The sequence below is a fragment of the Typopeltis vanoorti genome, chromosome 10, assembly GCF_054136105.1.
Source record: "Typopeltis vanoorti isolate ZY-2024b chromosome 10, IOZ_Tvanoo_1.0, whole genome shotgun sequence".
Lineage (NCBI taxonomy): Eukaryota > Metazoa > Arthropoda > Arachnida > Uropygi > Thelyphonidae > Typopeltis > Typopeltis vanoorti.
This window is the reverse complement of record NC_143558.1, coordinates 112,856,385-112,884,279: the sequence shown is the minus strand read 5'-3', so window position 1 is coordinate 112,884,279 and position 27,895 is coordinate 112,856,385. Positions and strand designations below refer to the sequence as shown.

Genomic DNA, 27,895 nt, shown 5'->3' with positions numbered 1-27,895 from the left:
AAAAAACTGTGATAAATTGTGTAAGATCTCTCTCAGTTAAGGCGAAGGTAGGTTTCGGTTCATTGAAAGAATTATATTTTACAGTTAGCCTATTTCTATTTTATTTTGTAGTTAGCTTATTTCTGTTTTATTTTGTAACTAGCCTATAAACAACAAGCATTTTAAGTTTACATTTTCTTTCTTAATCATTATAATTTCTGCATAGTCATATGATATTTAAAAACTTATAAAAATTATTATCAATATTATACTATACAAACTTATAAATACATGCTTTATATATTATAAACTTAAAGTTTTCATTTGACTTCTGTGTGACATTCTTTCATGCATGCATTCCAAGTCTCTCGACTAAGTAATACAAGTTCTAAACACATTTAAAACCACTTTAACAGAAAATATAATTCACCGCATTAAATATTGAATTTACTGAGTAAATAATGATAATATTTTTATAGTTGCAATTTACAGAATATGTTGGTCATCCCCTTGTTTGTTTCCATTGTATTATACATCAGGAGACACTGTGTGTGAAATCAGGCTTAAAGGATTTGGATGATGTGATGAGAATTGGGACAAAGGTAACTAATTTTATTGCTGCCAGGGCTTTAAACAAACAAGAATTTAATTCACTTTTAAGTGAAGTTGAATCAGTGTGCAATGGTCTATTAATGTAAAATAATATTCGATGGTTGAGTCGTGGCCAAGTACTTGAACGGTTTGTTGAATGTTTAAATGAAATTAAATTATATTTAAATACGAAGGGCATGGAGCACAAATTTTCTCAGTTGAACGATTCTGCTTGGCTCAGAGCACTGAGGTTTTTCGTTGCACCTGAATGAACTTAATATACAATTGCAAGGTTTCGGAAAATCTGTCGATGTTATGTGTGGCACGATCAAGAACTTTGAGTATAAACTCAAAATATTTCAACGTGATTTAGAAAGTAATAATTTTAAGTATTTCCCAAGAGTGAAAATGTTTTTTTTTAACGAGACCAGCCCTGAAAATCATGAGCAACATATCAACCAATCTATTGAAGTTCTAAAGTCAGTAACTGAACAGTTTTCTTCTAGATTTGAGCAATTTTGAATGTTGGAACAAACAATCAATTTATAAAGTATCCTGATGAAACAGAATTCATGGATCGTAAATTAGATGGCTTTGAGTGGTTGGATTTAAAAGATCTTGAAATGCAACTAACCGACTTCCAGTGTAATCCTATCTGGAAAAGAAAGTTTATTGCTCTTAGAAATTAATTAGAAGAACTTGAGTGGGAACGTCTGCATGATACCACGTGTAAAAATTCAGACTGTGAAATTCTAAGCATGTGGAATAGCCTTCCCGAAAACTTTCATGCTCTTAAAATCTTTGCTAAAGCTCTTCTAACAATTTTCTCTTCTACATACTTTTGTGAAACTCTATTTTCTACCTTAAATAATATCAAATCGAAAGGGAGAAATAGATTGAGCAATGATTTGAGCGCTGCCTGTGTAGCATTAAGATGTACACACTATAGCCCTTCTATAAAGCAACTTTCTACCAGTACTCAGCAACAGAAAAGTCATTAAATGTAATGTAAGTTTGTAATTTCACTTTATTAAATTAATTGTATAATATGAATTTATAGATTTTATATCAATGTCCTGTTAAATAAATAGCCTAATATGATATGTATAACTCACCATATGATTATATAGTTAAATTTCTAATGCATGTATGCAAGTGGCACATCAACAACATCAATATTTAAAAAAAAAAAAAGATATTTGACACACCTGGGTAAAAAGGTTCGCCATCACTGGTCTAGGGGAAGGGGTGAGTCTTTGGTAGAGCAGATAAGGGATGCTAACTTTTTATGTGGTCTATAGCAAGAAGTTAGGTCATAATTTTTGAGGATATTCGTTATTTTCTCAGAAGTGCCCCAGATCTACGGGATGGTGATAGATTTAGTGTAATCTTTATTGTGGATGGGGGGGGGGGGGATAATGGTTTTAGTATTTTTTTGGATTTTTTGGGGGTTATAGCCATTGGCTAAGAAAGTGTTGAGGATGTAGTTTAATTCAGTGGTTAGTGCATCGTCATCTGAGCAGATTAATTTTGCCCTGCTATATAGTGTTTATAATAACCCCGTATTGTTATGGGGGGGGGGGATTGTTGGTGAATGTATCTGCCTGTATGCATGGGTTTTCTGTAAACAGAGAAAACCAAAGATCCATCAGGCTGGCAAGTGATTAAAGTGTCTAGGAAGGGGGGGGTGTTGTTTTCCTCTTTTTCTAAGGTGAAATGGACTCTGGGGTGTTGGTTGTTTAAGTGTGTTAGGAAGGAGTGGAGTGTATCTGAGCCATGTGGCCAAATAGCAAACACATCATCTACATATTGAAGCCAAATAGTGGGTTTTTGTGTGGCATAGTTTAAAGCTTTCTCTTCAAAGGTCTCCATAAAGAAGTTGGCCAAGAATGGGAAAAGTGGTGAACCCATGGATGTCCCCTCTATCTGTTTGTAGAATTTTCCTTGCTGAACGAAATAGCCTGAGTTTATTGTGAACTGAAATAGGGGTGAGATATCGGGAGGAAACTTGGCTTGGATGAGCTCTAGAGTTTCTTTGAATGGGACATTAGTGACTAGGAAGAAGTCATTAATGTCCCATTAATGACTTCTCCCTAGTCACTAATGTCCGACCATTAGTGACTAATGGTCGGACATTAGTCACTAATGGTCAAAACCGACCATTATGTCAGTGTTGGAGTGAGAGGTTTTCTATACTGGCTTTAAAGTGGGCTGAGTTTTTTTATGTGTGATGGTGTGTTGCCAGTATAGTGTGTGAGCGTTTTGGCTAATTTATATGTGGGGGAATCAATGCCATCCACTATGTGACGTAATGGCACATTTTGTTTATGTATTTTTGGGAGTCCATATAATCGGGGTGGGCTAGAGTTATAAGGTTTTAGTTTGTTATTGACTTCCACAGGCCAAGAAGTGACTTTCTTGAGGAGTCTGTGGAGAGTTCTAATATGAGAGCTGGTAGGATTATATTCAATAGGAAGGTAGGTAGTACGGTCTAATACTAGAGCATTAAGCTTACCTTTGTAGTCCTTTTGATTGAGTACCACAGTGGCATTTCCCTTATCTGCTTTGGTGATTACCATTTTTTTGTTTTTCTTCATTTCTAGTAGAGCTGCACATTCATTTTTGGATAAGTGGGTTTTTGGAGGTTTTGCTTTGTGGTGAAGCACTGGCTACATCCAGTCTGACGTTGTTAGCAATATGGTTAGGAAGGTTACGAATACCACATTCTATTTGGATCATGATTTCCTCAGCAGGTATTCTTTTAGGAGCTTGGGCAAAATTGTGGCCACGTGAAAGTGCGGTGAGTGCTTCAGCCTTTAAAACTATGGACGAGAGGTTGACTACCATGTTGAGTGGTGGCTGTGGTAAGGAAGTAGAATTCTTTATCAAGTTTTTGTATTTTTTCAAGTGCCGACTACGTATTTTTTCGAATTCTTTTGTTGGCAAAGCGCATGAGACGTCATAAAGAATCGTCCAAAGATCATGGGCAAGCGTATCTGAAAGCTCTTCCTCTAGTGCCCGTAAGGTTTCATTTTCGTCAGCAAGGAGAACACGCGTAGCGGTAATTTGTTCTCTTGAAAGGGCGAAGCTAGTGCGATTATAAATACGAAGAGTTTTTTGTAAAGTAAAACGGTGCCTAAATTTAACACAATTTGGGATTACCTTGTTATCCCAACAGCGTTTTAGGAAGGTCAGATGATTTAGTTGTCTCGATATCTTCAACATCATTTTGCCATATTGACGTATTAGTTGCTTGCCTTCTTCCTCATTTGCTTTTGTTAGTGTGCCTTCATGCACATACCATATTTTTATGTTCCTGAAGATGGCACCGTGACGTTGCCAAAATATTGAAGTTATTCATTAAAGTTGCCTTCAATTAATAGCCTTTATATGTGTTATTAATTCCGTAAGCTAATTACCAGTTGTGTATGACCAACGCATAAGCCTTGCTACTAGAATTACAATCATCCACGGAGATTCCATCGCAGAAAAGGCTCTTCAATATGGCAAAATGAGGTTGAAGATATCGAGACAACTAAAATTGTCTGACCTTCCTAATACGCTGCCAGGAGAACAAGGTAATCCCAAATTGTGTTAAATTTAAGCACTGTTTTACTTCACAGTAAGCCCTCTGTATTTATAATCGCACTAGCTTAACCCTATTAAGAGAACAAATTACTGCTACGCGTGTTCTCCTTGCCGACAAAAACAAAACCTTACAGGCTCTAGAGGAAGAGCTTTCAGATACGCTCGCCCATGATCTTTGGATGATTCTTTATGACGTCTCATGCTCTTCGGCAACAAAAGAATTCGAAAAAATACGTAGTCGGCACTTGAAAAAATACGAAAACTTGATAAAGAATTCTACTTCCTTACCACAGCCACCACTCAACATGGTAGGTCAACCTCTCGTCTGTAGTTTTAAAGGCTGAAGCACTCACTGCACTTTCACGTGGCCACAATTTTGCCCTAGCTCCTAAAAGTATGCCTGCTGAGGAAATCATGATCCAAATAGAACGTGGTATTTGCAACCTTCCTAACCATATCGCCAATGTCAGACTGGATGTAGCCGGTGTTCTCACCAAAGCAAAACCTCCAAAAACCCACTTATCCAAAGATGAATATGCAGCTCTACTAGAAATGAAGAAAAACAAAAAAAATAGTAATCACCAAAGCAGATAAGGGAAACACCACTGTGGTGCTTAATCAAATGGACTACAAAGGTAAGCTTAATGCTTTAGTATTAGACCGTACTACCTACCTTCCTATTGAATATAATCCTACCAGCTCTCAGATTAGAACTCTCCACAGACTCCTTAAGAAAGTCACTTCTTGGCCTGTGGAAGTCACTAACATACTAAAACCTTATAGCTCTAGACCCACCCCGATTATATGGACTCCCAAAAATACATAAACAAAATGTGCCATTACGTCCCATAGTGGATGGCATTGATTCCCCCACATATAAATTAGCTGAATATTTAGCCAAAACGCTCACACGCTATACTGGCAACACACCATCATACATAAAAAACTCAGCCCACTTTAAAGCCAGTATAGAAAACTTCTCATTCCAACACACTGACATAATGTTCAGTTTTGATGTCTCCTCCCTATTCAGTAATGTCCCACTCAAAGAAACTCTAGGGCTCATCCAAGCCAAGTTTCCTCCCGATATCTCAGCCCTATTTCAGTTCACAATGAACTCAGGCTATTTCGTTCAGCAAGAAAAATTCTACAAACAGATAGAGGGGACATCCATGGGTTCACCACTTTCCCCATCCTTGGCCATCTTATTTATGGAGACCTTTGAAGAGAAAGTTTTAAACTCTGCCCCACAAAAACCCGGTATTTGGCTTCGATACGTGGATGATGTGTTTGCTATTTGGCCATATGGCTCAGATACACTCCACTACTTCCTAACATACTTAAACAACCAACACCCCATAGTCCATTTCACCTTAGAAAAAGAGGAAAAACAACACCCTCTCCTTCCTAGATACTTTAATCTCTCACCAGCCTGATGGATCTTTGGTTTTCTCTGTTTACAGAAAACCCACCCATACAGGCAGATACGTTCACTAGCAATTCCCCCCCCCCCCCCACAACAATATGGGGTTATAAAAACACTACATAACAGGGCAAAATTAATCTGCTCAGATGATGATGCCCTAACCACTGAACTAAACCACATCCTCAACACTTTCATAGCCAATGGCTATAATCCCCTAAAAAATACTAAAACCATTAAACCACAACCCTCCCCCACCTCCACAGTAAAGATTACACTAAATCTATCACCATCCCCTACATCCAGGGTACCTCTGAGAAAATAACCAATATCCTCAAAAAATATGACCTGATTTCTTGCTTTTGACCTTATAAAAATTTGGCATCCCTTATCCTCTCTACCAAAGACCAACCACTTCCCCTTGACCTACCTGGTGTATACCAAGTCCCTTGCAGCTGCAAATTGTCCTACTTTGGTCAAACTGGCAGGACAGCAAATATCAGGATTTCAGAACACAAAGACTACATCTGGTTTCACCAGTACAGCCAATCTGGGCTGGCAGACCATGCCTTAAATATCCGCCATAGAATTCGTTGGAAGAAAACTAAAATAATACACCGCAGCAAGTTCAAGTACAAAAGATTATTCAAGGAATCATCAGCAGCTCTACAAAATGTTCCAAATCTCACCAAATTTGGGTGCATGAAACTACCCCAAATTTGGGAGACTTACATTATGAGAACTTCAGCCCAACGGCCAAGACAACCCAATTAGCCCACCAGAGGGCACCATTAGGACTTTAGGAACAATATGAGTTTCTTGCCTTCTTCCTCATTTGCTTTTGTTAGTGCCTGCGTGCACGTACAATATTTTTATGTTCCTGTAGATGGCAACGTGACGTTGCCAAAATATCGAAGTTATTCATTAAAGTTGCCTTTAATTAATATCCTTTATATGCATTGTTAATTCCGTAAGCTAATTACCAGACAGACTAATGTAGAAACCTAGTGATGACAACATTAGATCTAAATAGTCTGTTAAGCTGAGAAAAGAAGTACCAAATTGCTAACTTATTTTCATTTTTTCAGTATCCTTTGGATATCTACTAACAGAGCAAAACACGTGTAGTCGAAAATTGAAAGTTCAGAAATCCTTGTTAATTCCTTTAGACATCCTCATATTTCCATTTTTTAAAACATTGCTCATTTTTACACAACCTTTTGTATATAAAAGAGTTCTTGTGTGTGTGTGTGTGTGTGTGTGTGTGTGTGTGTGTCAGATAGAATATTGGCTCTAGAGTGTGAAAGTTGTTACTTCTTGATCAGTCCTTATTCTTTGGAGGTTGACAATAATAATAATTGTCATGAACAAGATGTGGCAGTGGCTAAAATATGGATATATTAAAAAAGAAACAGAAGGATTTATTCTATCAGCTCAAGAACAGGCATTACAAGCTAATTAAATCAAAGCAATAAATTTTGAACATTAATAATAACAGCAAGTGCAGATTATGCAATCAGAAAGATGAAAGTGTAGAACATCTAATCAGTGCCTGCAGCAAGAAAACTCAAACTAATTATAAATACTGCCATCATCAAGTGGTCAAAATATTGGTTGCATGCAAAAATATGGCTCTTCTACTTCTGATAACTGGTGGCAGCATAAAATAGGGATAGTATTGGAAAACGAAATAGCAAAAATTCTGTGGGACTTTAGAGTATAAACTGATCGGCATTTGGAACACAATAGACCTGATATCTCAGTACCCAGTGTTAACAACAAAGAACTGGGAAAAATGACTAAATATCGAGATCTGGCAATCGAAGTTGGTCAGCTGTGGCTTAAACACACCAAAGTCATTCCAATAGTTATCGGTGCACTTGGTGAAATTTCAAAGAAACTCTCCAACTATTTACAGGAATTAAACATCAGTGAAGTGATTCCACTTGATATACAAAAAACAGCATTACTTAAAACAGTCCATATTTTACGACACTACCTGACTATTCTTAGATTCTTGGGTAGAATCTGAATTGCTCTGTATCACCAGTCAAATTGTTAAATGATATCTTGTTTTGACTATGTATCGATTATGTGAATAAAATAATAATAATAATAAAACTAAATCAATACTACTTTACATGGCAGAGTGATATTTTAAACATTTTATGCTTTTTGTATCCACTGTGTTTACTTTATGCAAAAATGTTATTTTATTTTAATTATCAGTGTTCATGAAATATCAAAGAAAAGGCAAAAAAGAAGTAAATGCCCTGATGTAACTACTGGTAGCATTACATCTGTTTTGAAAATGCATTCACTGAATGGATATAAGCAAACTGTAAGTAACACTTTCCATTTTAACATTGGTATTAATAATGATATCTGCTATAAGAAGTTTCTTGGATGAAATGAAAATATCATCAAAATGGATGAGTTATGAATTCAGTCTTGCTCCAGATATTAGTATTATATGTCAGTTTGATTCTGTTAAATTTCTTTTTCTTGGATGTTCAACTGACATGGAAATCCATTATTAGTGGAAACTGGGTAATATGTTAATACGGATTTTAAACCGTTATTGTGTCAAAACAAAATGACTGTATATGTCATTTTTTTTAATATAGATGAATTATCTAAGCAGGAACTAGGATGATTGCATAAGTCACATCTAATTTGATCAGGCATTTTGAATTTTTAACATACATCAGTTTTTGATATAGGACAATGATCAGTTGAGATAAATGTCTGTTATTATTGCTCTTTTTCTTTTATATATGTCAGATTTCTACAGACAATATAGATGGTTCTTATTCATTTAGTATCATAATTTCAAATTAGCAAAAGAAAGATCATAAATGTCCATAGCCATGATAAATATGTATGGTTATTTTATATATATAAAAGTTTCAAATTGATCATCGGCTTACAAGAATACAATTTGCTGCACGAATTGTCTTAATATTACATTACTTATCATAGTAGTAGTGCTCTTAGTCATGTCATGAATTTCATTAATATATATATATGTTTAATTTATAATGCATACAGAAAAATGAAATTATTGATGAGAAAAGTACCTGAATGCTTTTGTTGGAATATGAAATATTGGTTTCTTCAAATTAATATAGAATGTTTATAACATCAATAAATATGTACATATAAAGGAATTGGAGGTGCAAAAACATATCACTTCCATCTGCTTGCATTTAACTAATGATGTAATAGCAAATCAAAATTTGCACTATGAAGTGGAAAGGTTTTTGTTGTATTGTTGACACTTGTTTTGTTTAATTCATAAACTGATTTTCGAAGGTCATCTTCATTGTCTTGTAATATAATCTAATCATCTGCACACAGCATTGTATGGATAACAGTTCTGGTTAACTGGTTACCTTTTTTTTTTTTTTTCATATATTAAGATTCTGATTAATATATATGGAATAAAGTTGGCGATAAGCTACATCCCTGTCTAACACCTTGATTAATTTCAGTCTCTTCTGTTAATTTATTACCTAACTAACTGTATATTTGTATCTTTATATAAACTTTGTATAGTTTGCACCAAAATGTAATGGATATCCTTGTTTTTTCATTACTATTATTATTATTATTATTTAACACCTCCAGAGAGTCCAAAGACTCATCGAGGGAGGGCATCCACTCTACAACTCTTCACCAACCGCAACTATCATCTACCGCCGAACTACCACCACTAGTATTTTCATGAATAATCACATACATCCATGTCCACAGCAGGATTCGAACCCACGGCCTTTTGGCTGGAGAGCAAATACACTAACCACTCAACCAACCAGGCCAGCACTATTTCATAATTTTTCTCTCTATTTTATCAAAAGCTTTCTCATAATCTATAAAGGTCACATGTCTCTGAATTAAATTCGTCTTTGTTTTTTAAATAATTTGTTTTTAACAAATTATTATATATTATTAGTTTTAATTTAATTTTAAATTAAATTAATTTAAATATTATTAGCAAAATATTATTATAAATGAATATATTTCTTAACCAAATATGTGTGACTAACAGTCTATGTGCATATTTGTTTAATGTTGTAAGCATTCATATTAATTTTAAGAAGCTAATATTTCACATTCCAAACAAACAAAAGTACAGGCATGTCATTATTTTCTATTGTTTGTTCCTTCTACTTCTTTCTCCTCCTCCTCCTCCCATCAGTCATTTTGTTTTTCTATATACATTATTTATTCTTATTAGTAGAAACCGTGCTCACCACCCCACCATGAGATGGACATTTAAAAAAATTACAAAAACATAATATCATGCTACTTGTACTCATCCAGAAATGATCATATTATTTATTTTTCTTCTAAAAGTGCAGAAAAAAGAAGCTGTAATTTCCAACATTATCTGCTTATTAGACATCAAATAGGAGATTACGTATCATATTGATGGAACTGAACATTAGGAAATTGATGAGGCGAGGGAGTTGAAGTTTAGAGAAAATATTAGAAAGATTACTTGTTCAAGCTTGGTGATGCTGCTTGATGAAGATTGCGACAAATTTAGGAAATACTCCTTATGAGAATTGATTGAAGGTCTGTGTGCTTCATAAACTAGCTGATAGGTGAAAGTGACATGATAGAAATATCAGTTATTAAAATGATTTTATATGATTGACACCAAAGACTTTTTTCAGTAGATGGCAAGAAATGACAGAATAAGAGATCATCCCTGGAAATTGTATAAGAGTGTGGTTAACAAGGATGTTACAACTAGATTTTTTGCTTGGAATGGGTTGCCAGAGGTGTTTGTCAGTGCTTATTGTAAATTTAAACAATACAAATACAAGTAAGTTTCATTTATTTTTCTGCAACTGGTTAAAATTTTAATTTCAGTTTTCTTGAGAACTTCTATTATCTTTCCCAGTACTGAATTCTTAAGTATTATAGTCACTTCATACTTGTGTTGAGGCTTATTCCATTAAACCTCTACTATAATCTCTGAAAAATGCTTAAGGATGATTTCAGAAGTACCTTTAAAGAGAAAAGTTTTATTTATGCTTGATTAAATTTATACATTTCAGCAAAACATTATATATCCAGGTAGAGATTGTTACTTAAGAATGCCAGTAATATTAGTATAATTGTTGCAGAATCAACAAATATTAACACATAGTAAGAGCCTTTGTAGCCCAGTTGTTTTAGACGAGTTCTTTGGTTGGAAAGATCTGGGTTCGAATGGTTCAAATCCCATCTCTGACACGAGATTTATGTTATCTTTATTAGATGCTTTTAAATCAAATGATGAGTCACTTTAGCTGGTCTCATATGGAGATTGAGGGTTTTTCCTCCCAGAAATCCAGGATTTTCATCCCTCAAAACAGGCAAATCTGCCAGGAGAACACATGCAATTTACTGACAAAAATACATTATATATAGCCAGTAGCTTATTATTGGTTTCATGACATGGTGACATAACTCCCTAGAAAGAGGCCTCATGGCCATTGTATCATCATATGATATAATTAATTAATGTGTAGTAGCTATTTTTGTATTGCTTTGATTATTGCTATTTTCTTCATAAGTATTAGGAAAATATTATCAAAATATAATATAAAATACACCTCACTTTTGCATTCAAACAGGTTGCAAAATTTGTTATTTTTAAAGAATGTATATGGACTTAATTATCAGTCAAAAAACTTTACATTCAAGCTATAAGTAAATTACCGGATGTAATGTTACATCTTCCAGATCATAACTGGCACATAAAGTAATCTTTACTGTTGTCATGTGATAAATTGTTGAAAGTGACCATGAAGTGATTACCCAGGTGGTTGCCAGCATGTAGGGACTTCTGTAAGGTAAAAGACATATGGAACTACAAAGCTGGTGATTATGCTCAGGAGACTGCTTGCAGGTGTAGCATGGAATAAGGAGTTGGCTGGAAAGGAGATCAATGCTGCTTAGGTGATAATCAAGAACTATTTAGTAGAAGCAATGTCTAAATGTATTCAAAGGTTAAGAAGGTTAAATATCGTAAGTGTGAAATAGATGAATAAAGAGATTAAACATGTGACATGAAGGAAAAAGGCATTACAGAGGCAGCATAAGAAGAGTGGTAATAAACAATTCTATGAGGAGTACAAAAAACAGGCATGAAGGGTGACTCATTGGTAAGGAAAGCAGAAGTGTAATAAGAACATCAGTTAGCTAATGAAGCCAAAAATATCCTAGGGAGTTCTTTCAGTATGTAACCAGAGAAAAAAAAAATGATTATGATAGGATGACATTGATTGGACAAATGATATAAAGACAACTGCTGTGATATAGCTGAGATATTTAATGAGCAGTTCATAAAGGTCTTTCATCCTTTTGAATGTGATATCATGGAGAGATTGAGAGCAGTTGATGATGAGCAGGAGAGACTGACTGTAAGTAAGTAAGCAAGAAGTATATGGAGAATTGAGTAAACTTGATGTTAATAAGGTTGTGGGACTTGAGGACAAAGCATGAGGAGTAAAGTAGATGTTGTGGCTTTATGAGAAGACTTGAATGGACACATGAGTGGGGATGCCAGTTCAATATCGCAAAATGTAAGGTCTTAAAATTTGGAAAACAATGATGGGATGTAGAATTTATGCTTGGTTGGGATATGTTGTTGTAGAGAGGAAATAACAGATCTTGGAGTGATGGCAGATAAGGATCTGAAATTTAGAGGACACATTGTCCAAATTGTGAGGACAACACAGTGAATTCTGGCAATGATGCAGAGGATGCTGATGTGTATAAGGAGATTCTTACATTGTATAAGACCTTGATTAAACCACATATGGACTGCTGTGCACAGATTTAGTCACCTGGTTTTGAAAAAGGATGAAGAGATGCTGGAAAGGGTCCACAGGCGATTAATTAAGATAGTTTCTGGTCTCTGGAATGTTGAATATGAAGAAAGGTTGATAAGATGCAATTTATATTTAACAGATATCAGGAAAAGGAGGGGATGATATGATAGAGCTGTACAAGTTGGTAAGGGGTTGTTATAGAATTAATATTGAAGAGGTTTTATATAAAATGGTGGGAGATGGGGGGGGGGGAGACGAGGTCATCCCTATAAGATGTTTAAGGAAGTGAGAAGCATTTTTTTTACATGGAAAGTTGTGAATGATTGGGGTGCATTGCCTGAGAGTGTGGTGTCTGTAGAGAATATGAATGTGTATTTAAGGCACAGTGATTAGTTGTGTGTATGACAAAGGGGCCTCCTAAATGAGTCTTAGGATAATAATAATAACCAGTATGGAAACTGCAGATGTGGAAGAATATAATCATATTTGTAAACACACGTTATCACTTGGATGACTTGAAGCTATGGTGAAAAGATCAGAAGACTGTGAAATAGTTATTATAAATGCTGTGTTCAATGTATGTTTAATGATTTCATTTGTTTTACATAGAGAAAAACTGTATAAGTGTGTGAAACTAAGCATTCATTGTGTGAATTAATTTTTCACTGGGATTATGAATAAATAGAAATAAAACCTAATTTGGAGCAAACTTTTTAAAGCTTGGACTTATGCAAATAATTTGGGCCAAACCAATAACTGTTTTGTGATTATTTGGAATAAAATTCTTTGTGAATAAAATATGCGCCTTCAGCTAAGTATTATTAGGCAAAATTAACAATGAGAATAATTCTGACGCTACTTGCTTGTATTGTTTGTTTTGTTATAATTTGGCATATACGTGTTTTTGCAGTATGAAAGTTACTCTTATTTTGTTCATTAACAATAAATTATAAAATAAAAGGACTAAAAATATAAAAATATATTATATATGATTTAGTCTATATAATATCTGTATTTAAAATTACAGCTATATTGTGGGGAAATACCCATCTCTTGCTTTTAGTAGTGCTAGTTTTGAGACAAAGCTATGAAACTGAGTTAATAGCAAACCATTAAATTGTTCTCTTCTTCACCATTGTTTATAATATAATAGAGAACACAGCTGAGATTACTACTCAATCTGACCTTGAGTGAGTTCAAGTATGAATTTCAGCTTAAAAATTGTTACTGTGATTAAAATGCTGTATACTAGCATTAAACATGTTTATATCTTACTTTACTGCAAAAATACTAAAGTGGAATGAAATTTTATTCTTGATGTTTTATTTTGAATAGTACAATTCTTAGAAACTTTTATTCAAATTTAATTTAAGAAATAATGTAATAGTGTTTTAGAGAATTATGTTTTCATGAATGAAAAAACACCAATACAGGGAAATGATTTGAATATGTATGTCCAACAAGCATGTCACACAGAGCACAGTAGGTGCTACTGTGCTCTGTGTGACATGTGTTAATACTGTGACTTCACAATCAAATGGCCACAGACTCATTAAATAACACTCCTGGTTATCAGTCAATAGATTTTAAGCAAAGTCTGTTAAGTCTGTCTTTTCAGCAAAATACTAAGACTGTGGTGGATATGAAATGAATTAGAATAAGTTGTCAGTTGAATGAACCTCCCACGATGAGTCTGTTGATTCCATGGAGGGTGTAATAATAATAAAGTAGTTGATGAGACTGGCTGGCTTTTCTACAAGGACAATCACAGGAAATACAGCAGTGTTGAGAGAAAAATTTGGTGGACCAAACTAATCTCTAAGCAAATACCACATGATGTACAACAAGCAGTTTTACTAAAACAAAAAAGCGTATTTCCAAAAACATGCAGTAAAACACTCCTTGATTGTGATTTGTACACTAAAAAGCAAACAATTGTTGGTAGCTTTTGTTTGATCTATATGTAAACCAGCAACACGGCAAAATTTACCTAGCTGATTAAAATATTAGTTGCTCATTGAAATGGACAACGTTTCTACCTTTCTTTTTTTATGAAAGCATCATTATTTCATGTCAACTCTCTTTGTAAAAAAACAAAACAAAAAAGAAACATGACTATCTGACAAATAATTGTAAAACTAAACGAATGAATTAATGTATATATTAATATATATTGGAAGCCTGTGTAGCTTAGTAGAAGTGGCGTTTGCACTCTATGGCGCTTGAGCACACGAAGTTTGAGTGTAGTCTAGTCTAGTCTAGTTGCTGACTTGCAGTTCATTAGTAGAGCGTTTGCTTTACATGTGAAAGGCCCAGGTTCGGTCCCCTGAATCTCCATTTTTTGGATGAGATGATTGTGATGGTGGGCACGAATGATTTCAGAGGCAATGTAAATCGGGTGGCGAGAGATTTGAGATTCTTGCTTGAGGTTGTACGGAAGAAAAATGCAGAGAGGAAAGATTCTGTGTGTGTTGCCCAGGTATGATAGTGACAAGCTGAGCAGAAGAGCAGTAATAATGAATAGCATAATAGCCAGAATGTGTCAGAAGAGAGGATTGGAATATGTGGATGCTTGGAGGGCATTTGAGGATAAAAAGGAACTGTGTGTGAGAGACTGCTTGCATTTGAATGAGGAAGGACATAGGCATCTGGAGAGATTGCTGTTTTCTGAATGAGTTGGTGTGTCGCTGCAGGGAAAAGAATTTCCAGGGTGGATGGTATCAGCAGTGGGAATGGGTGCTTGGGGAAAGGGGAATGACATCAGGTAACAGTGAGTCCAGCGGGTTCTGGAGGAGATAATGATAGGCATAAAAGCAGTGACATTTTTATGCTTTATACTAATGCCAGGAGTATCTGGAATGAAGGAGATAAATTGGAGGCACAGATAGCATCAGCCTGGCCAAAGATTATTGGGATCTCTGAGATGTGGTTGACAGAAGATGATATTATAACAGGAATAGAAAAAGAAGGGTACAGCATTTTTTGGCAGGATAGGAAGGGAAAACTTGTTGGTGGAGTACTGCTTATGATAAGGGATGACTTATGTCCTCTAAGAGTGGAGGCTTTGAAAGGCAGTGACACTGCCTTTCTAATGGTTTTGAAAGCATATGATGTGAGGTAGAGGTGGTCAAGACAGGATATTTAGTGGGGTGTTGCTACAAGCCAAGGAGCACAGAGAGTGGGGAGCAGGAGATGTTTAGGCAGTTGAGCTTGGCAAGTGCAAGAAGAATGATTGTTATGGGAGATTTTAACTACAGCAGTATAAGCTGGGAAGAGGAAAATGCATGTACTAATAAGGGAATGGAATTTCTAGAATTCTTGAGGGACAAATGTCTTAGGCAACATGTAATAGAGGGAACAAGAGGTTCAAGAGTTTTGGATTGGTCATAGCATCAGAAGAACTGATAATAACTCTCTTGCCCCCAGTTGGAGAGAGTGACCATGTGGTTTTGACTTGGAAGATGCAGGGATATCAAAGAAAAGCAGACATGCAGGAGTATCAAAGAAAAGGGAATGTATGTGGAATTATAAGGCTGGTGATTATAATAGTCTTAGATATCAACTTAGGACAGTTCCATGGAGGGAGGAATTGGAAGGGTGATTGGGCAATTGTGAAGGAATATTTGTTAGCAGCTACAGTAAGCTGTATTCCACGAGTGAAGAAGAGAACACAATTTGGTGTAAAGTGGATGACAAACACTATCAAACAGGAACTGTGGGTGAAAAGAGATTATGGAAGAGATATAAGGGGAGGGTGGAGAGCAGATGCATGAGGAATATAAGACCCAGGCCAGGAGAGTGACTAGTATGGTGAGGAAGGCAAAACTGGAATATAAGAGATTGGTGTTAAGATCCGAAGAAAATCCTAGGGAATTTTTTAGCTATGTGGCCAGTAGGAGGAGAAATGATTGTGGAAGAATGACACTGTGCGATAAAAATGGGAATAGAGTGACTGGTGCAGAGCACATAGTGGAGTTGTTCAATGAACACTTTATTGGAGTATTTCATCCTGGAGAAATAGGTTTTAATACTAGAGGGATAGGGCAAGTTCGAGGTTTAGAGGTGCAAGAGGAGAGTGTGTTCCAAATACTGAGTACTCTGGATGTCAGTAAAGCTGGGGGACTGGATGGTATTTCACCAAAGGTTTTGAGAGAATGTGCTAAAGAACTGACAGCTCTGTTGACCTGGCTTTTCAATGAAAGTCTGGCTACGGGAAAGGTACTAAGGGAATGGAAGGAAGGTAAGATAGTGCCATTGCATAAGGGCAGTAGCAGACTGGAAGTGTCTAATTATAGGCCAGTTTGTGTGTCATCAGTAGTTGTTAAGGTCTTGGAGAAATTATCGTATTTGCCTATAAGATGCATCACCTTTTTTGTACACATTTTTTAGGAAAAACTTCATTGCTGAATATTATAATGAATTTACAGTAGTTGAAATATAAAGTAATGAGCAGGTCTGCTTTCAACAAATACCTAATCTAACTAGGAAAGAGTCCCGTCTTTTAATCTTCTTCGTCAAAACCCATTAATTCATCTCCCGAGCTAAATAAAGAGACACTTGACACCTCATCTAAATCAGAATCTGAGTCCTCATACAACAAATTGTCCTCTGTACCATCCAGTGTATTACTAATGCCACACTTCTTAAATGATTTAACCACTATCTCAGTTTTCACAGTATCCAGTGATCCGATGAAGCTTGGTTGAAATGCTAGGCCTCTTCCTGATGGCGTGACCTCAGAATCTAAAGACTGCATCCAGCTGTTCCACTTCACCTTCATAAATCCCTTAAATGGTTTATTAATGCAGACATCTAAAGGTTGAAGCTGATTAGTTAGACCTCCTGGAATTACAGCTAATTGAGTTTTTAACATCTTCTGTTCTGTGAGAACGAAACTGATCCCATACTAATAGGGCAGACTTCTTCAACAGTCCTACAGGGTGCCTAGACCAAATTTTATCTATCCATAACTTCATTCCTCCTCCTCCATCCATCCAGCCTTTTGCGTGAACATGTACAAACACTCCTTTAAGCAGTTTTTTCTTTAGGTAGTGTCTTCCTTTTAAAAAATCAATAGTGGCGACAATTTTGTCCCATCAGCACAGCAGGATAAAACAACCGTGTAGTGAGTTTTTCGTGCCCAGAAGTTTTGACAGTAACACTTTTTGTGCTCTTGGAATCTCCAGTTTTGTTTGAAGGCACATCAAAAGTCAGCAGAACCTCCTCCATGTTTCCTGTTTGCGCAAATTCTAAATTTTCTTGTTTCCTTGCATTAATGACGAATTGATGAAATTCAATTTGTAGACACTGAAGTCCCGCTTTTCTGTGGTCTAAAATCTAAGTATTGAGTTCTGCCTCAAGTTCTGTCCATTTTGCAGTTTCACTTCTTAGGTTATGTTTATTGTGAGTTGCTTTTTTTAGATCCTCTTCCTGATTCCGTCACGTTCTTATCATTTTCTCAGTTGGGGGGGGTAGCCCGAAATGCCTCTCTGCTGTCCTGTTTCCATGTTCTTTAGCATACGCAATCACACATAGCTTGTATGCAATATAGTAGCAATGCTAACATTTTTCAGCCATAATTCACCAAGAAATTTAGAGAAAATTTAACGGCAGAAATTTATCACTATTCACAACAACCGCGACAACAATTGGAAAGTTTAAACGAACAGGAACACAGCTGTGATCGTCTTTGACAGCGGATGGGCATCCACTGAACTCTACGTAACTGGAATGCTCTCACACACCGCAAGGAAGCAAGAAAGAAATCGCATGACTCGGAACTGAGAAAATTTCCAGAAATGAAAGTAATAAAAAACTGAATATCGGCGTATCAGACGCACCCTGTTTTTCAGACCTATTTTCAAAGAAAAAAGTGCATCTTATACGCCGGCAAATACAGTAGTGAGGGACCATATACAATGTTGGGGCAGATGAGGGTAATGTTATCTGTGAGAGTCAACATGGATTTGTTAAGGGGTGCTCTTGCTTTAGTAATATGATTGCCTTTTATAATAAAGTGACAAGAGCAGTTGATGAAGGAAAAGGCATATACTGCCCTTTTTTTGGATTTTGCAAATTGATAGGATACCACATGATCAACTGATACTTAAGTTGCAGCACATGGGTTTAGATGTCAGTTTAGTCAACTGGATTCAGGATTGGCTGTCTGATAGGTATCAGAGAGTTGTGTATGGTGGGGCAATATCAAAGAGGCAGAAGGTTAGTGGGATTCTGCAGGGCTCAGTACTGGGACCTGTATTGTTTAACCTTTATATCAGTGACATTGTCAATGGATTACAAGGGGATATTCAGTTGTTTGCAGATGATGTGAAGCTGGGCAGGGTTATTAATAATAGTGCAGATGTGGCAGCCCATCAGTGGGAGGCTGCATACTCAGTTGGAGGAGCTTTACTGGAGGAAGTAGGGGAGACAAGCGGTCTGGGGGTGATGATTGATAGAAAACTGAAATTCAGGGATATTGCAAAGGTGGTGAGGGTAACCCAGAGGATTGCTGCAATACTGAGAAGGACGCTGACCTGCAGAGATAAAAGCGTTATCATTCCATTGTATAAGACTGATCAGATCACATTTAGACTATTGTTCTCAAATTTGGTCCTCAGGATTTGAAGGGAATAAATTACTGTGGAAAGGATACAGAAGCAAGTAACAAAGATGGTTTCAGGACTGTGCAATGTTAGTAATGAGGATCGGCTGAGGGAATGTGGACTGCAGAGTTTGGTGGATAGAAGAAGGAGAGGTGATATGATCGAGACTTTTAAACTGTTGAGAGGCAGTTACAGGGTTGACACTGGGGAGTTCTTTCACTTGGTGGAACAGCGGGAAGGAACGATGACAAGGGCCATCCCTGGAAGTTATGAAAGGAAGCTGTGAGCAAGAGGGTGAGGAGTGGTTTCTTTGCATAGAGGGTGGTTGAACCATGCAGTGCATTGCCTGATAGAGTGGTGAGAGCAAGAACGGTCAATGAGTTCAAGGAGTGGTATGATAGACTGTGTCTCCTAGGAAAGTTCTCCCACAATGAGTCTCTTGACTCTATGGAGGCCTGAATAATAATAATATATTTGTTATTCTTTCTTCTCATGTATTTAAGCATACATTCATTTCACCTGAGAGATTTTTGCAGCCATTTCTATAAATAAGTGACAGAAATGGAAATAAGTGAAAAAAAAAAATTGTGAATTAAATTTGTTTAGTAGAAAAAGTGATTTCAATAAGTACATTGGTATTAGATATCATGGATGTTTATTACATAGGTACATATTATTCCATTTTATATATACTTTGTCTAGTTACATCCATGTTCATGTATTATAAATTTTTTTTTTAATATCATGAGATGTCTGTGTTTATGAAAGTATTATTTCATGTCACCTGTATTAGTTTAAAAAACAAACAAATCAAAACCTTACAGCAGGCAAGCTAGATCAGCCTGTTTCTAGTCCATACACTAGACTTTTGAGGTATTTAGTATTACATTAATTAAAAGACATAGATTAGTCCATGTCTTTTAATTAACATAATACTAAGTAGCTCATGACAAAGATTTATATTTATGTTAACTGTTAATCAATTTAAACTTCTTAGGATGAACGTTGTTTGCTTATTTAGCTATTAAATAATATCCACCAGATATTTATTATCCTTTTGTTATTGTTATTATTATACATGTGTCTCCATGGAGTCAGCATATTCATTGTAGGAGACCCACACTAATGTTTTTACACACAATACCTGTCGTTCCTCTCCTTAAACTTATTCACTGCCAAGGCACAACTAATTCTGGCAATCTCTTCTACTCATTCACCACTCTCCAAGCAAAATATCTAGTCCACATACCTTTACTAACCACTCTTACACAACTTCCAGGGGGTGACCTCTAGTTCTCTCCCTATTTATCATGTATTGAAAAATTTCCTGTGTATCAATCATATAGAATCCCTTTAGTAACTTATAACTTTCCATCATGTCCCCTCTTTTCTGCATATCAACTAAATTATGCAACCCACACACCTTCACCCTATCCTCATAGAGAGAGCATTCCACAGACCTGTCACCAGCTTGGTCACTCTCCTCTCCATCCCCTACTGATTCCCAAAAAACCCGTACTGCCAAATCTGTGTACAGCAAAGATGCAGTAAAATTATATCCTTATAAGAGGGATAAAAAGGGACTTACTTTATATAATCTTTCAGGAAGACAATAACTTTTGTGTAACTACAGAGCTTTATTTCAATGAATTCTATGTTTAGTGGATAAAGTGCGGCTGGCTGAATAGACTTATCAGACTCTTGAAGTAAAATGTACTCTTGATGGTCTTCTAGCTGAAACTGAGCAGAACAACTTGGCTAGTCATAATAATAAAAGCCACATGACCAAGGTCCCGTAAATTACAGAAGAAGAGAGAGGAGGATATTTGTCTTTCAGAGAGGTAAGGAAGGAATTTCGTTTTTTATGAACTGAATGTGAAAAAAAAAAAATCTGCCATTAGGTTAATCTGTCAAAGAAACCTTGCAGTTTTCTCTGAAATAATCTTTTTAATCATTATTTACAAGAGAATCAGTGGAACATATGTGCACAATGAGCTAAAGTTTTAATCACACCATATTTATGATGGATGATGTGTGAAGCAGTATTAATAGTTACCAGTATGAGTTAGTTTTCTGTATACCGAGAACTGTAGACTGCCATTATGTTGATGCAGAATGAGAACATCCAGAACAAGGAGATGCTGTTATCTTCCACTTTAAATGTAAATTTAATTCTTGGGTTTATTTAATTAATTTTCTCAAGAAATTCATGAAGATCAGGCAATGAAGAGTTTCACACATCAACATATCTGTGTCCAATAGATGGCTTAGAAAATAAATGTTGAGAATATGTTATTCAGATCATTCCATAAAATAATGCTAGAGTGGGAAAACCCAATGCAGTTCCTTTTGTCTGTTTATAAAGTTTGTTTTGACAATAAAAGTAGCCTGAATTTATAACAAATTTGAATAATTTTACAATATTAGGAAGAAAAGTATTGTATATAATTCTATTCTATTAGACAGTTAAATGCTTGTGAAGAGTGAAACTACATTTAAACGTATTAATAGATCTGTGGGTGGTAAAGATATTTTATATTTTATCCTGATGTTTTATTCTTGAAATCTAAAATTTTATGGAAGAAGAAGCAGCGGAATTTCCTGTATATGGGGGGATAGAGATTATGTTGATGCGGAATGAGAACATCCAGAACAAGGAGATGTGTTGAGGAGTTAATAAGTTAGATAACTTATACAATTCACATTCACGTCTTAACAGAACATTTTTTTTATGTATCTTGGGATGACCATGAAGTGGGGGAGGGCTAGCATAATGAGCCTTCACTGATTATATTTTAATTTAATAATAACCAGAAAAGCATGCATTGGCACCAAGGGTGGTGCTTCTTTGCAGTGCACAAAACATCCCTTCAAGTTGATGATACATCAAATTACTGGACAAATAAACACTTTCCCAACAAGAATGGATGAATGATAGATGACTGGATGAGACCTCCACTTAGCCTTTAAAGGAATGCAGAGAACCGACCAGGGCTTCTGACCTAATGTCCAATCATTACCTCATGATGCACCCTGTTGGGTATCTACCTGGATACTGAACGAACGAGGATGGGCTGCCAATTTGGAATTTAGCTGACCAAATTGTATTCTTATTAGCTTAAACCAATATACAAAATGATGGTACAACATGACAAAATTTCATGCCGACTGAGGCATCGCCCGGTTAAACAAGGCCCACGTTGTTTTCGCCAGGGAACCAGGGTGATCAGCAAAAAGTCAGCTACTGGAACAAATCTAAAAGCACGCCCCAACTCAACATCACCACGGTTAAAGATCAGTACTATCAACATAAGAAGCTTGAATGGCAAAGAAATGAAGCTAGCTGAGGAATTAGATAAGTACCAGATCGACATAATAGGGGTGACTGAAACAAAAAAGACAAAAACTGGTGAGATCTTTCTGAGCAATAAATACAAAATGTTATATTCAGGCAATGACAATCAAGGAAAAGAAGCAGTAGCCATAGTATTCAACACAAAACACGAGGCTAATCTTCTTGAATGGCAGGCAGCCTCTAGTAGAGTGATATGGGCAAATATCAGAATGAGGAACTGGACAATGAGACTTATTTGTGCCTATGGTCCCACAGAAGGTTCTACTAAGGTAGAAGTGGAGGAATTTTTTGATGCTTTAGAAAAAGCAACTGACACAATGAAAAAGGAAAAGTTGGTCCTTGTTGGGGATCTAAATAGCAGAGCAGGAAATGATTGTCAGACATACAAAAATATTTTGGGAAAATTTGGAGAAAAGAGCAAAGCTAATAATAATGGCAAATACCCGTTGGATTTCTGCTCAGGACATGGACTGGTCATTACTAACACCATGTTCTATGTGAATTTGTGCACATTTTTATGTGCACAAATTCACATGGAGTGAAGAAGCTAGGAATTAGAAAAGTCTCATTGACTATGTTATCGTTGATAGTGATGTTTTCTCCCTTGTGCAGGACACAAGAGTGTACAGAGGATTTGAAATTAGGAGTGATCACTATTTAGTCTTGAGCAGGATAAAATTGAATTTCAATTGAAAAGAATAACATGTAAAAAAGTTTTAAAGCAAATAAAAGTGGAGTGGCTATCAGATGAGAACTGTTGACTAAAATACACAGATTAGTGAAAAAAAAAAAAAAAATGAAAGAGTTTGAGAACAGGAACCAAACCTTGGAGATTCAGTGGCAAGCCTTGAAGAAAACCCTGATTGATTCAGCCAGAGAGGCATGTGGTGAGGTAGTCTGCAAGGATAGAAAAATCAGAACTCCATGGTGGACACAGGAAGTTAAAGAGGCAGTGAAGGAAAAGAAGAAAGCATATCAAAAGTTCCTGGTAAATAGCTTTTGCTCTTAGAGAATACAGTGTAAGAAATGTAATTCCTATAATGTAAGAAAGCAAAACACTGTGTAAAACTAGCTAAACAAAAGTCATGGGAGGACTTGGGCAAAAACATAGAAAATAAATATCAATAAGGTGGTAAGATATTTTGGAGGTTGTTGAAGAAGCTTAGAAATGGAGGAAAGAGTGCTGTAATGTAATGTCATTACATTACTGCACTCTTATGTATTTCCTTATGTAATGTCATTACTGACCCATTCAGCATTGCATAATCATTTCTGTACATAGTCTTAGGAGTGTCTGAACCCAATATGTTCTCCTAATACTTCTAGTTTTCCTGATTTTGTTTCTAACTTCTAACTGAACATCACTTTCTCTCCAAACATCTAACTGCAAAACCATTCAAATGCATTCCTCAGGTAGTTACAAGCTCTGTCATCCATCAGATTTACTCCATACATCTTTAAACTGCACACAATTCCTCCTGTACATCTTCTCATTGATTGATTAGCAATCATGGCCCTTCTTCCTAATTCGGACCTGTCATTACCTACTTGTAATCTTTATTTTCTCATTCTTCTTTTTTGCTTCTATCGAAAACCATTTCATATCTTCTCTGGTTGCATATTTCTCATCTTTCATATCATTTGTGCCAAACAAAGCAATCAATTCTTTCACTTTTTTCCTTTGCAAACTAACAGCTACACTAACATCCTTTATTTTTGAACCTGGGGAAACTTGTTTTCATCACTATCTCTTTAAGTTCACCTCTTATTATCAAATTGCCACATAATACCTTCATCATATTTCCAGTTTCTCACTCCTTCATAGTTTTTCCATTTACTTTTTCTTTCATTTTCCAACTTTTAAAGTTTTTTTAGCTTAAAATTTTAAAATTTCAAAAACCAACGTTGTTAGGAAAAAATCAATTAAGTACAAATTCACAATTCTGTTTAATAAAGGATAAATGCAGTATAATTTTTATGGTTTTTTTTTTTATGTATTTTTATTCTGGGTATTGTTTTTTCTATTCAATTTAAATAGGCTCTCTTGTCTGAATACCTATTATTATAATTAGGTTCTGTTATGAGTATATGTGTATTTTCCTTGTTTAAAGGTTTTTCCCGTTTATTTTAGATTTCTTGTGAAGTGGATACAGAAACAGACTTCTCTTACTTCAATTCTTTGAGAAGGGAAGGTAATAGTGGTCTTTCTGAAGAAAGTAATGTAGAATCTACTGATATTAAATCTGCTTTGTGTGATGGAAGGCTTATGACTAGTGACACAGAATGTATTAATGGAGACTTAGATGCTAAACTTAGTCCTCCTTATATTTGTCATATAAAGTGTTGGCAGCCTGATTTATCCAATCAAACACTTGAGATAAAAAATTGTAAATTGGAGCCCTCTAATGACTATTCATCAGTTTCTGGGAATGTAAAAGATTTAGATAGTCTCCAAAATGAAAGGACTTTGAGGAGAAGTAAAAGGAATAGGGTGCAAAGAGAACTGAATCAGTACTGTTCTATGGTTAAGTATTTAAAGACTAAAAGCAAAGATGAGGAGGTGTCCTCTAATGTCAACTGTGACCAGGAAGCAGGGGAAAATCCTCAGTGTACAAATACAAAGTTTGATACAGAAAAGCTGAATAGGAGGACTGAATTGCCATACTTTTTGTTAGATACAAAACAAAATCAACAACAGAGGCCACCTGTAGATATCAGATATGATATTAATAGCACTGAAAGTACTTCTGTTTCTTCAGATTCACACAAACAAACTTGTAGTTTACAGAACGGCATTGTTTACAGTTTGACATCTGCTGAAATAAAGGGAAAAGAATTGGGTATGACTTGTAATGAAAAAATAAGGCGAAATAGAAATCAACAGAAAAGAAACAAGCTTAGTCGAAAAACAAATTGGATAAAATCTTTAATGAAGAATCAGAATCATTCTGAAGAAGTTAAAGGACTGCCACGTGATGATACATCTAGACAAAAAGATTGTTCAAAACATTATAATGATAGCGAATGTAGTACTTCAGTAGGAACTGTTGTAGAAGTAGGAGAACTGCGATCAGATATATCTGGTACAAATAGTAATTCTTCAGTGCAGGAATTAAGCACTGAGTCTCGTATTAATGTCGTTATGCGACTTCTAGGTAAAAATAAAAAATATATTAACAGTTTATCAGCAGTTAACATGGACACTGATTCCGATATAGAAGAGACATCTTTTGATGAGGATTGCAGTAATATGAAAACTGGAGAAATTGTGAAACAGCTGAAGAAAATTCCGTAGGTTCTTTGAAATTTGAATTCAGTGCAAGTTTTAATTGTAGTATGGTATTAATGAAACTAACATTAATTTTAACATTAACATTAATTAGCATTTGTTTTTTATATATTTATTTATTTTTTATTTTATTTTTTTATAGTAAATTTACAAAAAAAGTTATAATTTTGATCTTGCCTATCATTGAAAAAAGTTGGTATTTAGTGTGATAGATAGTGACCAGAATATTTTTTTAAATTTATCATTAAAGGCAAATATTTTGTTATTGCTCCCACTGAAAACTATTTTTATGTGTTAATTTGTAACCCACCTCCATCATCTTAAATTTTAATGTTACTTATTTATGCTTGGTTAGTGAAGAAATAAAATTATATTTTTATGTGATCATGCAGTGTTTGTCAAATGATGAGGTACAACATCACAATGGAGGGAACAGAGTTTCATGTAAGACACAAAACATCTGTTTGACCTTAGGATTTCAATCTCTTCTGAAATGTTTATTGGGAGTCTGCCTTTCCTTCATTTTCTTGTCTTTTAGTGTATGGTTTCCATTTTTCTGATTATTTGATTTTTCTGATGCTTTGATTATTTGATTACTCTGCCATTGCCATTTCTTTTTCATTTTTGTTATCTATTCATTTTATATATTTTTTGATTTCTGATTTTTTAAAATTTTGCTTTTTCTGCAATTTTCCTATGAGTTTTTATTTCTGTAGTAATGTTTCAATTGTGTTTCAGATGCAAAAGTTAAAATGGTTTTATTATAATTTTATATGTATTTTTCTTAGCCACATCTTTAGATTTAGATTTCTGTTTTTCCATCTTGTTCTGCTGTAGTTAAACATCCAGAAATCATGTTTGCTAAGTGACACCTCTTTTACTTCATTTTCTGTTATTCTTCTGAGTTAATCCAAATTTCCAAGTATTTAGAATTCATCACTAGTTCTATTATTTTTCTCTTTATTTCTAACATATACCTGATTGTTTTCCTACTAATCATGAGTGTTTTTGTTTTTTCTGTTGATCTTTCTATATTATATTGGCAAATCTGTTGGACATTAAATGCCCCTCTTTATAAATTATGTTCTGTTTGCTGCCATTACTACATCATCAGTATAGCAGATTAGATTTACTATATTATTATCATCATTAATTTCCTGATATGTATTCTCAAAGGATATTCAGGCTACCTATGACAGACAGCATTACATGATTAACTTTACATTATCCATAATTTTCCTACAAATCAGTCTATTACTCATGATCACTCTAATATTTTCATACCTAACATTGTGTTTTTAAGGTACTTCAACTGAATCAATCCGCCTCGATCTTGGACTCTTTTCTGCCATCTTGGCATCAATATACCACCTTACATTAGCTCTGCTTACACATTGTTGAATGCTGACAATGTCAGGTTCCTTGTAATATCTTAATTTTTAATATAATTCTGCCATTGATGCCCATTGTCCTAATTTTTCTGAGAATGAACCCTTATACCTTTATTTTTTAGTCTTTGGTCTCTGGTCTTCTCTAGTCTTTCATTGGGTGCTTTATTTCTAACCTAACTCTCAGATCCATAACTTAAAACTGGTTTAAACACTGTCACTGCTGGTTTGTGTTTTGGCTAATTTTTCTCTTATTCCATATAAATCCATATAAATTTATTCGGCTGGCTACTCACCATACCAGCTTTGTTTATTTTGTTGTCTATTCCCAGATTTAACTTGCAATCGTCACTAAAAACTGTGCCTAAATAGCTGAAATATTTTCCTTGTTCCATAGGATCTCCATTCAGGTGAAGTTTTCTATGCTTGTGCCTATTTTCATAGTTTTGGTCTCTTTATGGCTGATTTTCATGCTAAACTTGTTACAGCTGTTATTCATTTTAGTTAGTGAAACCTGGAGACTTGCACTAGATGTGTTTAGGAATTTGACATCTCCAATTCTAATATCAGGCTTGATACCACTTTCTTTCATAATGTCTTACCCCTTATTTTACATCAAGCCATCTTCTTGTATTTCCTTGAATTCTAACTGCTGACTGACAACTTAAATATAGACTATGTATTGCTGTGTATAATGTTCCATTTACTTCTTATAATCGTAGTGTTTTGAAAAGCTTTTTGGGTGTCTAGAAAACTAAAGTACAGATCCTTGTCATATTCCCATGATTTCTCAACTGTTTGTCATAAAGTGAAAATCTGATCTTGACACCTCTATTTGGTCCGAACC

The 27,895-nt window shown here is 35.2% G+C and overlaps 1 protein-coding gene across 2 annotated transcripts in view; it reads left to right on the top strand.

Annotated features, from left to right (window-relative positions):
- The window catches only part of LOC150102709 (uncharacterized), a 343,878-nt gene that overhangs the window by 174,702 nt on the left and 141,281 nt on the right, over positions 1 to 27,895 (top strand). For both annotated transcript variants that reach the window (XM_090399309.1, XM_090399308.1), the window contains exons 8-9: positions 7,811 to 7,922; positions 24,503 to 25,662. In XM_090399309.1, the coding sequence (XP_090255435.1) occupies positions 7,811 to 7,922; positions 24,503 to 25,662 (1,272 nt within the window). The remainder of the gene's footprint in view (positions 1 to 7,810; positions 7,923 to 24,502; positions 25,663 to 27,895) is intronic.